At 38.6% G+C, this 18,097-nt stretch overlaps 1 protein-coding gene across 4 annotated transcripts in view; it reads right to left on the reverse strand.

Annotated features, from left to right (window-relative positions):
- Hcrtr2 (hypocretin receptor 2) overlaps positions 1-18,097 on the reverse strand; it is a 91,531-nt gene that overhangs the window by 22,607 nt on the left and 50,827 nt on the right. For all 4 annotated transcript variants that reach the window (XM_033763415.1, XM_010628937.2, XM_010628936.3 and 1 more), the window contains exons 2-3: positions 6,059-6,237; positions 389-632 (exon numbers count right to left, since the gene is read on the reverse strand). In XM_033763415.1, the coding sequence (XP_033619306.1) occupies positions 389-632; positions 6,059-6,237 (423 nt within the window). The remainder of the gene's footprint in view (positions 1-388; positions 633-6,058; positions 6,238-18,097) is intronic.

Below are 18,097 nucleotides of genomic sequence, written 5' to 3' on the forward strand. Positions count from 1 at the left end.
AGATTTTTTTCCTTTGTTTCAGAGAATTTAAGAAAACCTAACATAACTTAATCCAAATTATAAAACTGCTTCTCCTTTCATTTATTTTCTGGGCAAAAATACAGAAATTAGAAAATAATACCTATAACTTTTTTTTTTGTACTGGGAGTCGAACTCAGGACCTTGAGCTTGCCAGGCAAACGCACTGAGCTACGTAACCAGCCCAACATCTCCAAGGACTAAGATAGAGTTATTCTGTGAAATTTGGAGGTGTCAATTGGGTTTTCATGCTTTTGCAAAACTGTATTATCAAATGCCAATCAAATCTAGGGGAGCAGCTGTACCATGGTTCCCGGCCTGGAATTCCTCTTTGCCCTGTTGGTCCTCAACCCCGCACCTCACCCCTTACCTCCCCAGCGCTCCTCGCAGACCGTGAAGAGCGTGGTTTTGTTGCCTAAGCCGGGCAGCATGGTGCTGCACTCCATGACGATGGCCTGGGGGATCATTATGATGCAGGAGACGATCCAGATGACGACGATGCTGTTCCGGGCCCGCTTGGCGGTGCTCTTGAACATGAGTGGGTGGCAGATGGCGTACCACCGGTCCAAGGCGATGCAGCTCAGCGTGAGCACAGACACAGACACCGACACGGTCTGGAGGAAGGAGGGCGGAGCACAGGAGAAGAGCCAGGTGTGAAGGGCAGTCTGCTGACAGCTACTGCGTGGGGAAGGCAGCACAGCAGACAGGAGCACAGAGGCTGCCCCTGCACAATTCACGCAAGTGATTTAGGTTTTATGAAAAACTATGCCAAAAAGAGAAAAAAAAATAGAAGAATGTTGGAAAAATGTGTATTTCGTGGTAGACAACGGAAAGATTCTATGGAAAACTTGCAATCTCTTTATGCTAAATTTTTATACTATGACCCCCTTTGAACAATTACTATCACTATTTTGTTTGGCAAGTTTTTTATCAGTAAGGTAAATTGTAGCTTCAAATGGAAGAAAGAAAACACTTATGCTCAGTCTGAACTCTAAATTCTCTTTTATTTAACTAGAAGAATACGCTGGCTGGTCACAGTGGCACCTGCTACCAATTCCAGCACTGGGGAGACTGAAGCAAGAGGGTCACAAGTCCGATTCCAGCGTGATACCTATATCTGTATATATCTATATCTATCTATATCTATATCTATATCTACATCTATCTATCTATCTATCTATCTATCTATCTATCTATCTATCTATCTATATCTCAATAGAACTTGGACAGAAAAAAAAGGAAAATGGGTGGCCCACTTCTATGACAGCAGAGGGAGGCTCACCACTATTAATTAAGTCAAATATAATGAATTATATAATGCACATCAACTGTTTTCCAGGTCTGGGGACACAGTTCTCAGAAAGAAAAATAATTCCTTCTGACATAGAGCTTTATTGCAATAGAGATAACAAACATAACTAAGAGATATTTGATGAAGACTCTAAGGGGGAATTTGGAGAGTAAAGTCAGAATCAATGTTTTGTACACACACACACACACACACATATACATTCATACACATATATACATACATGTATATACACATGCATACATACATATATATCCATGTACACATACACACATACATATATGTATGTATGTATGGTTTTTTGCTTTTTGAGACAGCGTCTCACTATGTAGTTGAGACTGACCTGGAATTCACTATGTACCCCAGGCTGATCTCAAACTCACAGCAATCCTCTTGCCTCAGCCTCCTGAGTACTGGCATTACAGGCATACGCCACCATACCCAGCTCTATTGATATGTGTTCTGGGCAGGAATCTCTGCTTCTTATGCTAGGACCTTCTGTGTTAATGCATTCTCTCTGGGTATGAGTGAGTGAAGGGAAGCTAACAGTCGGTGCAGACCAGGAAAAGGGACTCTGTGGCAAGTGACAAGGTGGTCTTCCTGTCCTCACTCTCCCACTGGTGAGTTGCATAATGTGGGTTTGTCTTATAGCTCTGGCCATGTGTGTGTGTGCCTCTGTTTTTGTTAAATGAAGGAAAATGAAAAGATGACATTTTTATAGTTCTGATTCTTTAGGTTCTCTCTGGAAGTGTAATTGGAATAAATTCTGCAGCCAATGGGCAATGTCTGATCCTCATCGCACCCTGTGATCTTGGTTAAGGTACTTAACCTGTCTATTCTTTAGTTTTCTCCCCTGCAAAACCAGGCAAATAGCACCCAACCATTGCACTGTAGGGAGTTATTTGAAATGTAAAACTCCTAATACAACTCTACCACAGAAATGCTGTGTGCTTGCTATTACTTATATAATTATAGCAAAAATAATGATGATTGCATTCATTAGTTTTATCTTCCATTTGAGAGTTGGGAGATCCAGATCATAACTAAGCTTTGCTAAATTCTCGGAGGCCAGTTCATCATTGAAAGTGTAATCTTAAAGGACTGAACTCTGCCAGAACAGGCTTAGGTTGTTTGATGACTCCTGAGAATTTTTTAGTGCTCTGTTAGAATGCCTTCAAGTCTACCTGAGAAACATCTCACTCCTAGCCCAACCTCCATTCCTCTGGGCAAATAAACCAAGATCAACGGCTCCTCAATTCCATTGCTAACCTCTAAAGAGAACTATGGATCTGCACAGTTGATTTTCTCCGCGATTGGGCTAGGGCTGTTTTTATCCTCTCTAGCAATTAGACATGTATACCTTTCATCAGGCGTAGTGATTTATTATGCATGATTTCTAATCAACCCGGATGAATGAAATAGACGTAGCATGATTCAAATCTAAATGTCATTTTCAGTATTTCCTACTACTATTAAACAGTAACAGTTCCTACCACTTCCTGTGAAAGACCACTGCCAAGAGTAGACTGGGGTACCGTGTAGGATGTAAAAGAATGAGTGGCTGTTATTCTAACGGGAGACTCCAGTGACTCTAAAGTCCAAGGCATCAATGCACCCTTGACAGTGTGTTCACAGTTACTGTCTTAATCTCCGCAGACCTGTAAGGTACTTTAGTATGTAATGAGCTTCCAGTTTGCAAGATTTTCTTAGAAGGACATCAGATTTCATACTATCATTTATGAGTATAAATGAGAGCTTTATAACTGCTTTCCATTTTCAGGAGAGCTCTTCTATGTGTCTTCTTTATTTAGAGCCTGGCATGGTGTTAGTTTGAGCCATTCTGGTAGGAAGTCATTTGGGAAACAAATTCAGTGCGGGTTATTAGTGTTGCAAATGTCAGCTAAACTTCCTCTGCCTTTATGTCTTAGGCCTTTCAACTATACCATGGGTACTCCATGCACAGAGCAAACAAAACTATTAAATTTTGTAGAGAACACCCTTATTTTATACTAGCATGTAGTGCTGTCTAAAGATATCAGAGATCTGTGACAAGTAGGAATGGACATTTTGCCAAAACAAGAATTTGAGTGATGGGCACTAACAGACTGGAAGGTGACAAAATAGTCTTTCTGTCTACCAAGCATCTCCCACCTCTATCGCACTTGTGTTTTGATGTCTCTCTCACTCTTTTTTTTTTTGCATTTCTTAGGCAGAAGCTCCTAAGCAGTTTTTTTAAAATCACCCTGAAAAAGTAGCCAACTGCTGCTGTCACTAAATGAAATAAATGACACTTATTCAGCCAATACATTGATAAATATTAATGGTCTTCAAATTATAGGATGATTAAATATTTAAAGGGTCACTTTAATTATTCAGCTAAGACATAATACATCTGTAGAATTCTAAGTTGTTTGAGCACTTGCCAAAGTGTCAAAACCACTCACAAATCTAAAGATTGTCCTGCATTTAGAAGAAAATGACCACATATATAATCGCAATTAATAAATGTCCAAAGAATATTAAATAAACCTAATAACCTTAAAACATGGCTGCCAGTTATGTAATATGTTTTTCAATATTCAGTGGGATGTAAATAATATATCAGAGTAAAAAGTCCATTGGCTTTAAAGTATCTCTCCTATTGCACATTGGTGCAGTTCATTGCATTTAAGAAAATTCCATGGGAAAGGATCGACAATCAGTGAACAAATCTCCTTGTGTGCTTACACATGTCCACCAAGAAGTAACACTCAGTGAGTTAATGGCTCGACCTAGTTTTTTCCATCCATGCTTGCCTATTAGTTTTGTCTTTGGCCTCTGGAGTCCAGTAGGCCACAAACTACTCATGTGGAAGCAGACAGAATCACCGTGGCATTGAGGGTGTTCCCTCCACTGTAGGACTTGCTAATAAGTTGAGCTCACTGACAAATGTTGCCCGAGGCCTTGAGATTTAGGCCTCTCATCACTCACTGTTTATTTAACTCTGCCTTCAGTTTGGTTTGTATTTTAGTGCTCACAGAAGTCTCCAAAATTTCTAGCCTACAACGAGATGTCGCTGTGCATCAGAGCAGGACTGCACCTGCCACCGGTGACACACCCTTCTCTCATCCCTCTGTCCCTGGAGCTTCTGTTTCACAGAACCGGAAGTGTTCTCAGCAAGTTGAGGATTCTGGGCAACTAGGGCCATCCTGAGAAGTAGAAGGCTCCTGTGCAATTACTGTAACTCGGAGGCCTAAACCATTTGCTGGAAGTACCACAGAGATGCCAAACTATTATAATTCTCTGGTATTTATGATTTTCTCAGCTTCTCTATGAAAACACCATCCAATTTTCATGCTTTTTGTTTTATGAAGATGATTTTCTCTGTCGTTTATTTTCTTTTTCTCCAAAATTTTGCTACTGTTCATTTTTTAATCCATCATTTCAAGTGGGCTGATCTAAACTAACTTCTGTGATGTTTTCAATAATATGTGACCCTAAAAATTATCACTTCTTTTTTTTTTAATTTTATTGAGTTTATTGGTACATTTTAGGGATACAGTACAGTTACATTATCACTTCTTTTTGTAAGACGTTGTTGAAGAACTATTGAGCTGAGTGAATTATTGTAACATTTTGGTTTAACAGACTAATCAGTACAATATCTAGTAATGGGCTATGTGTAGCTCCCCCCAAACTTTCTATTTTTTTTCTTCTTGCAAATATAATGATCACCACCTTGAAGACTAGAGAGAAGACAGTCCTGGCTGGAGGGAGGCTATGGGAAGGCAAGCAGAGAGTAGCTACTGTCTAGCCCTGCCTAGTTCTTGGAGTGAATACCTTTCTTTCAGTAGTGTAGCTGAGGACACTATATTAGAATCTTTTTTTCTCCAAAGATTGTAGAGTACAGGAACATCAGAAAATTACTCTCTGAAGGCATTCATTATTCCTAACTTGTAATGGCAATGAGCTATGGAAAAGCTTGCTTATCTATTGACCAATCAACCATCTATTGGTGACAATGATAACTGATTTTAAGATTATACTATCAGATCACTAGAGGATAATCATCTCACCAATAGATTCATGTAAATTACCTAAGTAAATTGTCACAGCAACCATATGAGATACATCTTACTAAAAATATTGTCTTTCTTATTTATTTATTGACACCAGGTATTGAACTTGAGTCCTTGCACTTGCAAGGCAGGAGGCAGAACCTCTGAGCTAAATCCCTAGCCCAATATTTTCCCTTTAAATAAATGAATTACAAAGAGGTTGATAGCATCCCACCTAAAAGACAGAACACAGGTTCCAGACCAGGCAATTTGATTCAGAACTGAAAATAAAGCATATAATCCATTGTAATCCTTTGACCATAGAGCTCTTAATTCTTCGGGATGCAAAGAAAACCACTTATAAAAAAAAAACAGATACCCTTGATTATTTGGACTAAGACTCAGTTATTAATTTGTTCAAGTTCATTGTTCAACAATAGAAGAATTAAGAATTTTAAAAGTCAAGTATTTGTAAAACATTGAAAGATAATTTCACAGTTTTGTTGCTTTAATTTTATCCAAATTTTAACTTGTATCTTCAGGAATCTCCAGCATCATCTTCCATAAGTTTGCAAATACCTAGAGAAATACATTTCTTTCTTAACTCGCCCATTAATACATCAGAGGTCATAACTATGATGGAAAACATTTTTAGAAGTTGCTGGGGGAGCTAAAATGTAGGAAAAGGGATTACCTGTAAGTAAGGAATCACTTTGCAGAGGGACTGTCCAAAGAACCAGGTCTCTGTGATATCGACCACCAGCGTGGCTGGAAGGCAGGTGATCGTCACTAGCACGTCGGCCAGAGAGAGGTTGACTATGAAGTAGTTGGTTACTGTCCTCATGTGGTGGTTCTTCCACACTGCCACACAGACTACACCAGAGAAAATAAGGAACAGGAACTCAACAAAGAAATCAGCTCCCAGTGAGAAAACTCTGATAAGATTCCTAGCAAATGCATGTATAGCACATATTTAGAAAAGGAAAGACAGTGCAAGGCTGTGCTGTGCTCTGACTGTGTAAATGCTGAACACATGCTTAAGATGATTTCATTTGCCCTGTTGGACATTTTTCAGTTAATTATAATGGGTATGTTTATTTTGATTTGATTTTGAACTGCATATCCCAGAAGTTCTTAAAGAACTGTCTGATGTATTTATGTATTCCCTCAGCACTCTGTATGCAGAACTCCAAAACAATAGTTGGTGGGCTGAGATGAACTAAGTGTTAGCAACTTTCAATGAACTCATGAGTTTTTCTCACCTGTGGCTTTGACCTACACCTGCGCTGAAAATCTGAAAGTTCTAACAGATGAAGAATCTTATCCTTAAAACACAACAACAGCCAACATTATTTAGCCCCACCTAGAGACCAATACTGAGCCGGATGGTTCACATAATCTCTGTTTTTAATCCTGAAAACAACCTTAATGGAAGAGGACATTGCTCACACTTTATGCATGAGATGTCTGAGATGGAGGAAATTCATGACACTTGCCTAAGAACACATGGCTTATTAGTATAAAACTACAGTTACGACTGGGATTTGGTTCCAGAGGAAAAGCTTGTCTTTCTAACACGCAGGCTCCTTCTTTCATGAAAATGAGGGAGCTGTGACAAAGCACATATAGATTCTGGAAATACAGACTTCCTGTCTGGCACTCACAATGGCCTCTAAATATCACCCTCACATCAAGAGAGCTTTCCAATTCTTTTACAGCAGGTCTCCCTCGTTGCCTGGTAGAACATTCCCAGTCTAAAAGCAATGTTATCTCACTCAGTTGCTCTTTCCTAAAAGAGCATTCAGTTCCTCTATTTTCTGTCCTCCACATTCCCAGTATAGACAAAGGCCATGAAATCACGGGCAGCAGAAGTGTACAGGTATATTCACTGCTACCCACATCTGTCGATGCATTTGATGTAGTGAAAATAGCTGTGCGTTTGTCTGGGGTATCATTAGCCTGTCAAAGATGTCACCTACACACTCAGATGATGCTGTGATTAGTAATGCTATACAGTGTAGAAATAAAAGCACATTTGGTTAAATTTAAGTCCCTAAATAAAGGTTTTATTTTGACAATTATGTACTATTCATTAAGAGTTTTGGATGCTGAAAAATGCTTTCATTCACTCCAAAGAGTAAAATGGCCCATCAGTTACCAACTGATGTCAATTTAATAAAATACTTGGATTTCTGAGGGTTTAATTTTGAGTACTCCACATCTCTCTCCAACACATTAAAATCCAAAAACTCAGATAAGCCTGAATTAGGTACATTCTTTATTGTTTGAAAATAGAGTTCTTGAAAGATTTATTTCCATATACTCACTCCTCACTTCTAGCATTATGAAAAACATTGTCAGAATTTTTAATCTGAAAATGGGGGAAAACATTGTACTTCTGTCACAAATCTAGATCTAGGAAAAGAGATAATATTGAAAAATGCAGTTCGTTGTACTTTGACTGTAATCGCTCACAGTCTGAAGACGAGGAAGGACAGTGGTGTGAGTGACATTAGATACAATGAGATGATGGAAACCTGTGTCCAATGGAGGTTCTTCCAGGACTTACTGTGTGCCACGCCCTACTCTAAACACTTCAAATCATCAACCGGCTTCTTGGGAATAATGCTACAGAGCCAACATTATTAGTATCCTTCTTAACAAGTAGGGAACCAAGGAGGGAAGGTTGACTCACCTAATGTCTAGTGAGTGCTAGAGTTTGCACTTAAACCCTTTCTTGCACATCTTTTGGGGGCCTAATTGATTTGCGCCTTTACCTCGGAGTTCTAGAAAGCCATGAAAGGGAAAAAAGAAATCTAGAAATAAGATTATTGGGACAATTGAAGAAATTTGAAATTTGAATTTGGATTTCGAGCTGGGTTAAATTAAATGTTTACACTCTATCCTTGCTATATTGACAGACTGTGGCCATGCTTACTTTGTGGGATATTGCTGCTCTGGGAAAAACATCAGCAGACCCTTTATATACAAAGCAGAGTTTTATCCTTCTTTGTCCTGCTTCGTCTACTGTGAGCAGACTCCAGATCATCAGTACAGGGCTCTATCAGAGCTGCACACCTCCCTAGGTGCCATCTCCTAAATCTGTAAGAAACAAACAGCCATTTGCTCCCTCATTCATCCAGTTGAGTCTTCAAGGTACAAAGCGAATGTCACTTTCTCATAGCACAGGAAAACGGATGGAAATTTAAGTTCATTACGTTTTCCTGGACTACATATCCTCTGCATAATAATATCCTTCCTTTCACTCCTCAGTGAATGATTGAAATTTCCAAACTATCTCCTACCTCTATCACATTCTTCCCTTATTTTTGCAAATACTCAATGTCACATGGTTGTGAAGATTAGCTCAAGTGATTTTCCCTTCTCTGCTATATCTGTCTCTACTCTTCTGTGCTCTATCAATTAATGCTATTCCTATTAGTAATATTAATTCTTTAATTTCAATGGAAATCTCTTTTCTTTACAAGTCTTCAGATAGCAATTCCGCCATTAAGGTCTAGTTGAACTTTGCCCCTCTATCTTGAAGTGTTCCCCATAGAATGCGTAGACTTCCAGGAAATGTTTAAGATCTCATTCTACATTAAATATATTTCTGATACTCACCATTGCTCATACAATTCCATTGTCTGGAAATGCCCATAATTCATTTCGATTCATTTTTCAAATAATTAAATGCTTCCCAGCCAACCAATTAGTCAAATAAAAACTTGCTGAATCACAAAAGATCTAATGAGCCTAAATTTCTTTTTTGGGACCCTATCATACTTTCTACATTTCACGGTCATGAGTTACAATCTAAAGTTATGAATCATTGTTGGTGTTTTTGGACATTTATCCCTTTATTGGCACAATGTTATTATATATCATTATTTTCTGCTTTTCCTTATTTTTCTTAGTGTCTACAACTTTGCTACCAACAAAAATGTTGCCTAGAACATACTTTGCAATAACTATGAATGAGATTGACTTCCTCATAAATTTACAGTACGTTGCTTCTTTGATGTGCTACATTCCCCCAAGAGTAAATTCTTAAAAAAAAAATAGAAAAATCCTATGGCCAAAATAACATTTACTTTCTTTATTTCCTTTGAATGAAATCATAGAGCTGATAGAGTTTAGTGAGCTATTGTTCTCAGACTTCCACATAGTATTCTCTAATGGGCTCCAAGAAGTCCCAAAACCTTACTCTGAAATATTTGAAATCAGTTCTATGAGTGAACATAATTCATCAATGTTAAGGCCTTTTTGCAGATAGTCTGCACTTAAAACCTGCCTCCTGGGCTGTGTATGTGGCTCATTGGCAGAGTGCTTACCTGGCAAATATGTTTCATTATCATCGCTTTTGTTGAAAATAAAAATAGTCTATTTCCAAAGCAGAGAACAATTAGACATGTAGAGGTGAAAGAAAACAGTGGAAAGAAAGACACTGAAATAAGCATTTCTGAAATGCTGAGGTGCCACAAAGATGGAAATCCATTTCTTCCTTTGCCTTTCACCTAGTGCCTTGGATTGCCACCTCTCTCCCTGTCAGCACATGCACTGTGTCTGCATGCCAAGCAGGAAGGAGTGGATCAGGCTGCAGGACAGCATCTGCAGGCTATGATGCAAATAGAGATTTTTAAAAAATAATATACAAATATGGTCTGTAGAAACGGCCAATCTACTTGCTCGCTATTTGAAGGGTCTAAAACTAAAAGACCAAACTGACTTTCACATGGGAAAAGAAATGTTGATTTTTTTGTTGCTATTTTTTTCTTTTCTTTTGGTACCAGGAATTGAACTCAAGGTCTCCCACTTGCCAGGCAGATACTGTACTGTTAAGGTACATCCTGAGCCCTAAATATTGATTTGTAAAAGCCCTTTTCTATTAAAATCTGCACTTATGATAAATTAAATTTTGTTTCAATATGAACAAAGTCACTTTCTCAAATTATAATTGTGCTTAAAAATTAAAACCAAAGTGATATACAATTAATCTACTGGCAGTCTCTTCAAAGAACAAGTAAACTGAAAGAGTGAGGTTATAGTCCTTATTAAACATACAGTATATATAATTAGCATATATGTTAATTATATATAATGACTAGTGTACTACTCAGACCCTTAAAAGATCTTTGAAACATATGTTAATCTTATTTTGAAGATTATCAAATTCATTTACTGCTTTAATGTGAGCAAAGAGTTTGGACTTCATGAGGATAGAAAAAGGGCAGACACAAAAGGACCAGGACTGCATGCTTCTCTTTATATGTGGCACTCAGAGCAGCCACAGCTCAAAAGTCAAAGTAGAATGGTTGTTGCTGGAGATCAGGACATGGGGAAAGTGAACACTACTATTTAGTGGACAAAGAATTTCAGTTTTGGAAAACAGAAAAAGGTTGGGAGATTGGTAGAGCCAATGATTAGAAAACAATGCTAATACACTTAACCTTACTGAATCACACACCTAAGAGGATAAATTTCAAGTTTTACATATTTTACCACAGTTTAAAAAATAACTTTCTATGAGAAGGGAGACCACAGTGGAAAATAAAACTTTTTAAACCAATAATAATTTTCCTTAAAATCCTTTCTGGTCACATCAGTTTTCTTTCTCTAATTAAAATTAGTTTTAACTGATACACTAATATGTAAAGATTGTATATATTCATGGAGTAATATGCTTGTGTATATTGTGTAATCTTAAAATCAGGTTAAAGATATCTTCTCAACACTTATCCCATCTTTGTAGGGAAAACTTTCTAAATCTTTTCTTCTAGCTTTCTGAAATAGCATCTTATTGCTGTCTGTAGTCAGTCACCTTACCGTGTAACTGTTTAACAGAGCTACCTTACTCCTATTGAATTTTAGAAAACCACTGATCACCCGCTCCCTACCCACTCCGGCTCTCTGCTCTCGGAGCCCCTCATAACAACCGTTCTCACAACATCTATGAGATCCGCATTTTATATTTCACCGGAGTAACATCGTTTGTCTTTGTCTTTCTGTGCCTTTTTCACTGAACATAATGACCTCTACGTTATTGTACATAACCGGACTTCGTTCCTTTCATAGCTGGATAGTGTTTCTTTGTGCTATGGAATGCTATTATTCTCTCATTAGTCGGTGGGCATTCTGGTCTTTCCGTTTCCTGACCAGTGAGCACGGTGCTGCGAGGAACATGAGTATGCAGAGGTCCCTTTGTTTCTTAGTTTCTGTGTTTTTGGTACCAGGTATGGAACACAGGGCCTCTTGCTTGCTGTTCAGGCTCTCCCCTGCTGAGCTGGGTCCCGAGCCCTGCCGGGGTCCCATTTAAATGCTGATTTCATTTCCTTCGGGCATATATCTAGAAGTGGGATAGCTTGTGGATCAGATGATGGTTCTTTATTTGATTTTTTTGTTTGTTTGTTTTTTCGGTACCGGAGATAGAACTCAGGACCTTGCACTTGTGAGGCAGGAGGGGGCACCTAGCTAAATCGCTGTATTTGATTTTTTTGAGAAATTTCCATAAGGTTTTTCAGAGGGCTGTACTAGTACACATTCCCACGGACACATGCAAGGGCTCCCCTGTTCCACCTCCTTACTTGCTCTGGGTGTCTTTAATTCTTTTGAAAATAGTCACTCTTTCTGGAGTTAAATTCTTCAAAAATCTTGCACACCAAGTGGAAATGGCTAGGAAGAATCCAAATGTGTGATTTTGTGAATATTTTTTATTTTAACCAGTAAAATAGTAAAAGAAACCACAAGTTCTCAAAAATACTACCATCCTAATATGCTGTGGTTGTAAGAAAGATGAAAGCTGTGCAATTTTGCGAGAAAGTTTCACTAATTTATGAAACAAGTACAGCTTGTAGTAAGTAGTGATGTATCAATTTAGATATGTTAATGAAACATTTTGTAACTTCTTGGTTGTTTACTTAATATACACATCCACAGAGGTGAAGATTTGTGTCCAGATATGCTAGATAACCATTACATGATTGTTCTTTGTTTATTATACACATATAAAATAATTTTCAGGGAGCTTGTCGAAACACTGCTGTAGTTCCAATATTGGCCACAAAGCGTCAGTGAAAGCCTTTGGTAGTGCCTACCTGTCACGTCAGGGACGTTATAAATGTTACCTAAATGGCAATGCTCTTTATAATATAAAGATGAACATATTTGTTTTAAGTTGGATTTTGCAAACTGGACAGAATGCTGGCAGAAGGATAAGCTGGCCCATAGCTAACTGAAAGCACAAAGCAAAAGAAAAAAAAAAGGGCAACAATACATATGGAAGATAATGTATAGTCAACTCCTTCAGACAGTCTTCCTTGAAAAACATTTATGCAACAAAAAGTAGAAGGAAGAAGGGGAGAAGTTAACCATCAGTATTTCCTTAAGTGGTAAAGCAAAGATCCTGTATATTGCCATGACATTTTCCTACATCTCCTCTTCTAGTCTCATCTTCCATCTACCCCACCACTGTGGCACTGATACGTCTTCTACCGTTAGTTACCCTCCCTTCCCTTCCTGGACCCACAACTCTGCTTCAATCTTCCGTTCTCCATTCCACCCTTGGCAAAGCTGTCTATAAACCTCTCTGTCCCAAACAAAGGGCACACAGCCATCAACTTCCTTCTCTGCGTGGTGGACAGAGGAGCACTGTGAGAATTGCGCCTATGTTGCAAACTACCCGCCCAAAGGCCACTTAAAATTCACAGAAAGTATACAGGTTATAGTATGACTAACGACTTCTGGTGGGTCCTTGCTCATTTTGTGTGACTAGTGAGCTCACTGTGGCATGGATGCCAGGGAGGCGCTCTTGGATATCACACACCACAACTGACAATGTGGGGAAAGACTTATAAAGACCGGGTCTTCACGCTTGCTTAGAGGAATGTTATACAACTGAACCCTGGGGGAGACAATGATCTACAGGAGTTAAGTCCAAAAACAAGTTCTCCAAAGAGAGAGAAAAATACAGTGAGAAAAGTGGAAAAATAGGCTTATAGCCTGCCTGAGAGTGGGATGATTCCTTGCCGGGACAGGGAACACACAGGACCGTCACGCACTGGTGTCTGTCCCGAGGAGAAGATTACCAGGATGAGAGGCATCAGGATCCAAGCACCTGCAGTTCCAGTCATGGCTATGTTTGTCTGCTGTGAACTTCGTGTTTCACATCAGTGAGCTTATTTTCTGGGAAATGCCTTTTTACTGTGCAGGTCAAATCACTTCAAGTCCTTGTGCTGGGGGCAGCCTCTCCGAAAAACATTGGGGTTTCCACCCCGTGCTCCTAGTTTCCCCGTATCCTATATTCAGCTCTCAGGAGCAGACCGTCAGCCAAGCACACCCCTGCCAGTGACTTCTGTGCATGCACTGCCTGACAGAGGCCGTGATTTGGGTCTCCTTTGTACCACATGCTTTCTCCCTTTCACCACATATTATGTCCTCGATGGTCTTGTCTTTTCCTTCCACGCTCTTTTCCTAAATTGTTATCATCGACTCTCATTACTTCCATTTCCGTCACTGGGAGATCAACACACTGTGATAACAAAACTCTTAACTTTAGTTCTTGGCCCCTTCTTTCTGCATCGTAATTCCTAAATGAAAACTTCCATTTTGATGTGGTCGTGCAGACTGTGAATAGTACTGAGAGATTTTTAAGTAAGAAAACGACAACTATTTGTTTCTATTGTTCAAAAACTGTTCGAGGGAATATGTAGAAATCACATATCCCTTGAAACCAAAAGAGAAAGGACCAATTTTCAAAGCTGATTTCAAGTTCCAAGTAAAGCAAGTGATGCGAAAGAATGAGAACAAATGAATACATTTTTAAAATAATGAGTTTAAGACATGAAGGTGAAGGATGAGATAAGAGGAAGAGGGAAGGAGCAGAGCTTGAGGGTGATGTCAGCTACACTGCCTGACTGCAGGCAGAGAGATATTCACTGAGCTAGGGAATGGAAGAGCGTGAGACAGCTCTGTTTGGCAGCGGGGATAAAGGATGAAGAATTCAGCTGTATATGGGCATATCAAACACATGTGGATTGTCTCGTGTCAATACCTAAGTGGCATCTGAATTTGTGGATCGACGTTTCAGGAGATACATTTCATCTACAGGTAATTATTTGAGATTCACCAGGATAGAGATAGTGATTAAAATCAGTTGAATGGCTGATGCCAACCAGAGATAGAAGGAGAGTGAGAAGTGAAAGACCAGTTATCCCCAGAAATCTCTGCAATTCTAACCACATATGCCTCACTGGAAAATATGTCAGCATTATTAGCTGTATTCTGAAGTACTGTGATGCTAAAGCATGCATTTGTTTCACTATTACAATTTAGTTTATATTTGTGGTGAAGGTCATTACAAACATCCCACTTACATCAATCAGAACTTGGGCTGGGGATTTAGTTCAGTGGTTTCACCACTTGCCTTTCAAGATCCCGAGTTCAACTCCCAGTACCGCAATCAGAATCTTTTAAGACCAAGACAGCAAGGGCTTGAAGGGCCGGTATCTTAAGGAAATGAAGAGGAGAGATGTTCTGGCATTCAGTAATCATTTTATTCACAACACTCTGGGGGAATTTGCAAGCACTAGCTAAGGGCTCCGAAGAAAAGCAGAAAGCAGAAGCTGAGACTGTGACAGGCTGACTAGGAACTTCAGCTGTCTTGCTAGGAGGGGACAATAACTAGCACTCAGGCCTGCTGAGTGGGTTCATAACCTTGACTTGGAGCTGCAGCTCTGAGAGGTGAACTTCAGTAGGGACGAAGCCGACATAGATAAGCTCTCCCAAAGGATGGAGTCAGGTTCAAATACTTCCACTGACTGGCTAGCCAGAGGTTTTGTGTCTCAACACTAACAGTTGACCGAAGTCAAGGCAAATTCTTTATGAGAGAAGATCACATTACGTATGGCATCAAATAATTCCTACAGTCTTTCACGTAAAATGTTACTCAATCAGTAAAAAATGCCTATGAGCACACCAGAGGGCAATATCACACAACCCCAAATCAGTAGAGAACAATAAGAAACCTTAACTTCAAAATGACTGGATTGATAAATTCAAGAAATTAGATGTTATTAAAGAGAATATGAGACAAGAATTAGCCAAATTTAAAAAGAATGTTAGAACTTAAAGAATACTTCAACTGGAAATAGAAGAAATGTTTTTTTTTTTTTTTTTCTCTCATTGAGTTTATTGGTACTTTTTAGGTACAGTTACATTCATCACTGGGATCTTGTACCTTTACATGACAGATCTTGATTCTCATTTTTCCCCATACCCCTGCCCTCCTTTCAAGAACAAAGGGATTTAACAGATTAGAAAGAATCACCTGATAGGAGAACTTGAACTAATAAAACATGTTGCAGCAAAGAATAGAAAGAATTTCAAAATGCAGGAATGAATATGAATAACATGATGTGAAATTGTAATATACATGTAATTGGACTCTCCGAGGGTGTAGAGATATAGATGAGGAAAAAGCAATTTTCAAAAATTTACTAGAGAGGAAGAAACATTACACAAGAACTTTCCAGAATTAATTAAAGCTATTTATCTACAGATTTAAGAAGCTCTGGAAATCTCAACCAGAATAAATATAAGAGAAAATCATATTCTGTTATATTTTAAAATTCTCAAAAGCAGTAACAAAGGGAAAAAATCTTGACGTCAGAAAAAGATATGCATCACCTTCAAACCATCGTAATGGGATTGAAAGATATGTTTTCAGAAATAAATATCTACATATATTTTAGTAAATATATTTAGTGTTTCCCTTCAAGATCAGCGACGTTGGCACAATATTCACTAGGGTCACCTCTATTCAGCATTGAGCTGGAGCACATGTAAAACTAAGGCGAACAAGAGGCATGAAGTCTGTAAAAGATAAAGCTTACTGTTACCTATAGAGGCCATACCTGGTGAGTAAAGCATAAAGAAAGCTCTAGATCAACTATTAATTTTCATAAATAAATTCTTCAGATACATAAAGTGATAAGGCTATAATGCATGTCTTACAGTGTGCTATTAAAGCTCGTGTGTTAAATGCATGCTCTGTGTGGTGGTACTATTGGAAGTTGGTGGCTTCTCTAGAAGCTGGGGCCTAGTAGTGGCCTTTGGGGCACTGGAAATGTGCTCTCAGAGAAAATCACAGCTCTCTTTCACTGTGTAGTCATGATGTGAGCAGTTTTGCTCCATCATGAATGAGACACCACAATGTGGTGCCTTGCCACAAGGACAGAAAGAGGTGAGAAACTAGATGAGGGACTGGACCCTGTGAAACTGTAAGCCAAAAAGACCTTTTGTCTTTACAAGTTGATTGTCTCAGATATTTGTTATAGTACTGGAAAGCTAACACAAATTCATAATATACAACTATACCAATAGAATATCCAATTTTAAAAGGTGATAGATACTATTTACAATAGCATAAAATATTCAATATCTAAGAAAAATTAAGAGATGCATAAAACTTCTATAATATAAAATACCATGATTATTAAAAATGTCAATAGAGGGATAAATTGTATTTATGGAATAGAAGATTGAGTATTGTCAAGCTATCAGTTTTCTCTAACATTTATATACAGATTCAATGAATTCCCAAAGTACTATACCAGATTTCTTTTGGTGGAGCTTGACAAGTTTTTCTTTTTGACACCATGTTGTGATCTTTGTTCCAGGAAATGGTCTTAAAATTGGAAGCTTAACAAAAATACACTTTTAAGATTTTAATAGCATAATATCATCACTATGAACTTTAAAAACAGTTAAATTTTAAAGTCACTGGAAAGCAAGGGTCTAGCAAAAAGTATTTTTGACTAATATTTTTTTAAGAAAGAGAAATGAAAGAAAACCCAGGAAAATTTGTATTTGCTCAAGATTTAATTTCTTGAAGGCTTACATCCATGACAGGCTCTTCATCTGAATTAGGAAGCTCTAGGAATCAGTGCAACCTTCCTTGGTTGTGAAAGCGCCATTTTGTCTGACGCATGGAATTCCTTCCCAAAGAAAAATTTCTTCCATCACCTTTTTACCTCTAGATGTGTTTTAAAAAGTTCTGCCTATGAAGTACTTAGGTCACTAACTATCCAAGGTATTGTTCTGTCCCCTTTTGTTCATTATATTTGTGGTTTAAGGTTTCCTATGTGTTTAAGATTTAGAGATTCCAGTCACAATGCTGAATGTGGCTTTTTAGAAGAAAAACAGTGATAAAATCACTTTTTAAAAAAATCCTAATACTGTCTGTTAGTAAATGGGATGCTTTCTACAATCCCTTTGCCCCCCCTCTGGGAAGGCATTATGACAATTTTGTAAAGTAGCTTTTAGGAACTCTGGATTTAGTCCTCTGGGTTAAAGGCACCCTTATGGCTCTGAACATGGTGAACCCTTGGTGACCAGACCCAGCAGTCGACTTCTTGCCCTGAACCTCAGGTAAAAGCTGTCCACTTTCCTTGGATGACTCCCCACTGGGAGTACTCACTTCCTGGAGAAGCTGTTCCAAGGCTGACTCTGAGCCACCTACAGTAACAGTGACAAAAGTGAGGACTCCAGGCCCCAGCCCAATCAACTGAGGCAAGTCCTGCGGGTCTGAATTTTCAAACAAACCTAAGGAATCCGTGTGCTCTCCAAGGTAGGTGAGAACCGCTGCCTGAAATGCAACTGCAGTATGACCTTCCATGAGGACAATTCTTCGGTGGCACTGTCTGATAGAGTGGGCCTCTTAATAACATTTTTTTTT

Source organism: Fukomys damarensis, unplaced genomic scaffold (genome assembly GCF_012274545.1).
Source record: "Fukomys damarensis isolate Sample0158 unplaced genomic scaffold, DMR_v1.0_HiC HiC_scaffold_14, whole genome shotgun sequence".
NCBI lineage: Eukaryota > Metazoa > Chordata > Mammalia > Rodentia > Bathyergidae > Fukomys > Fukomys damarensis.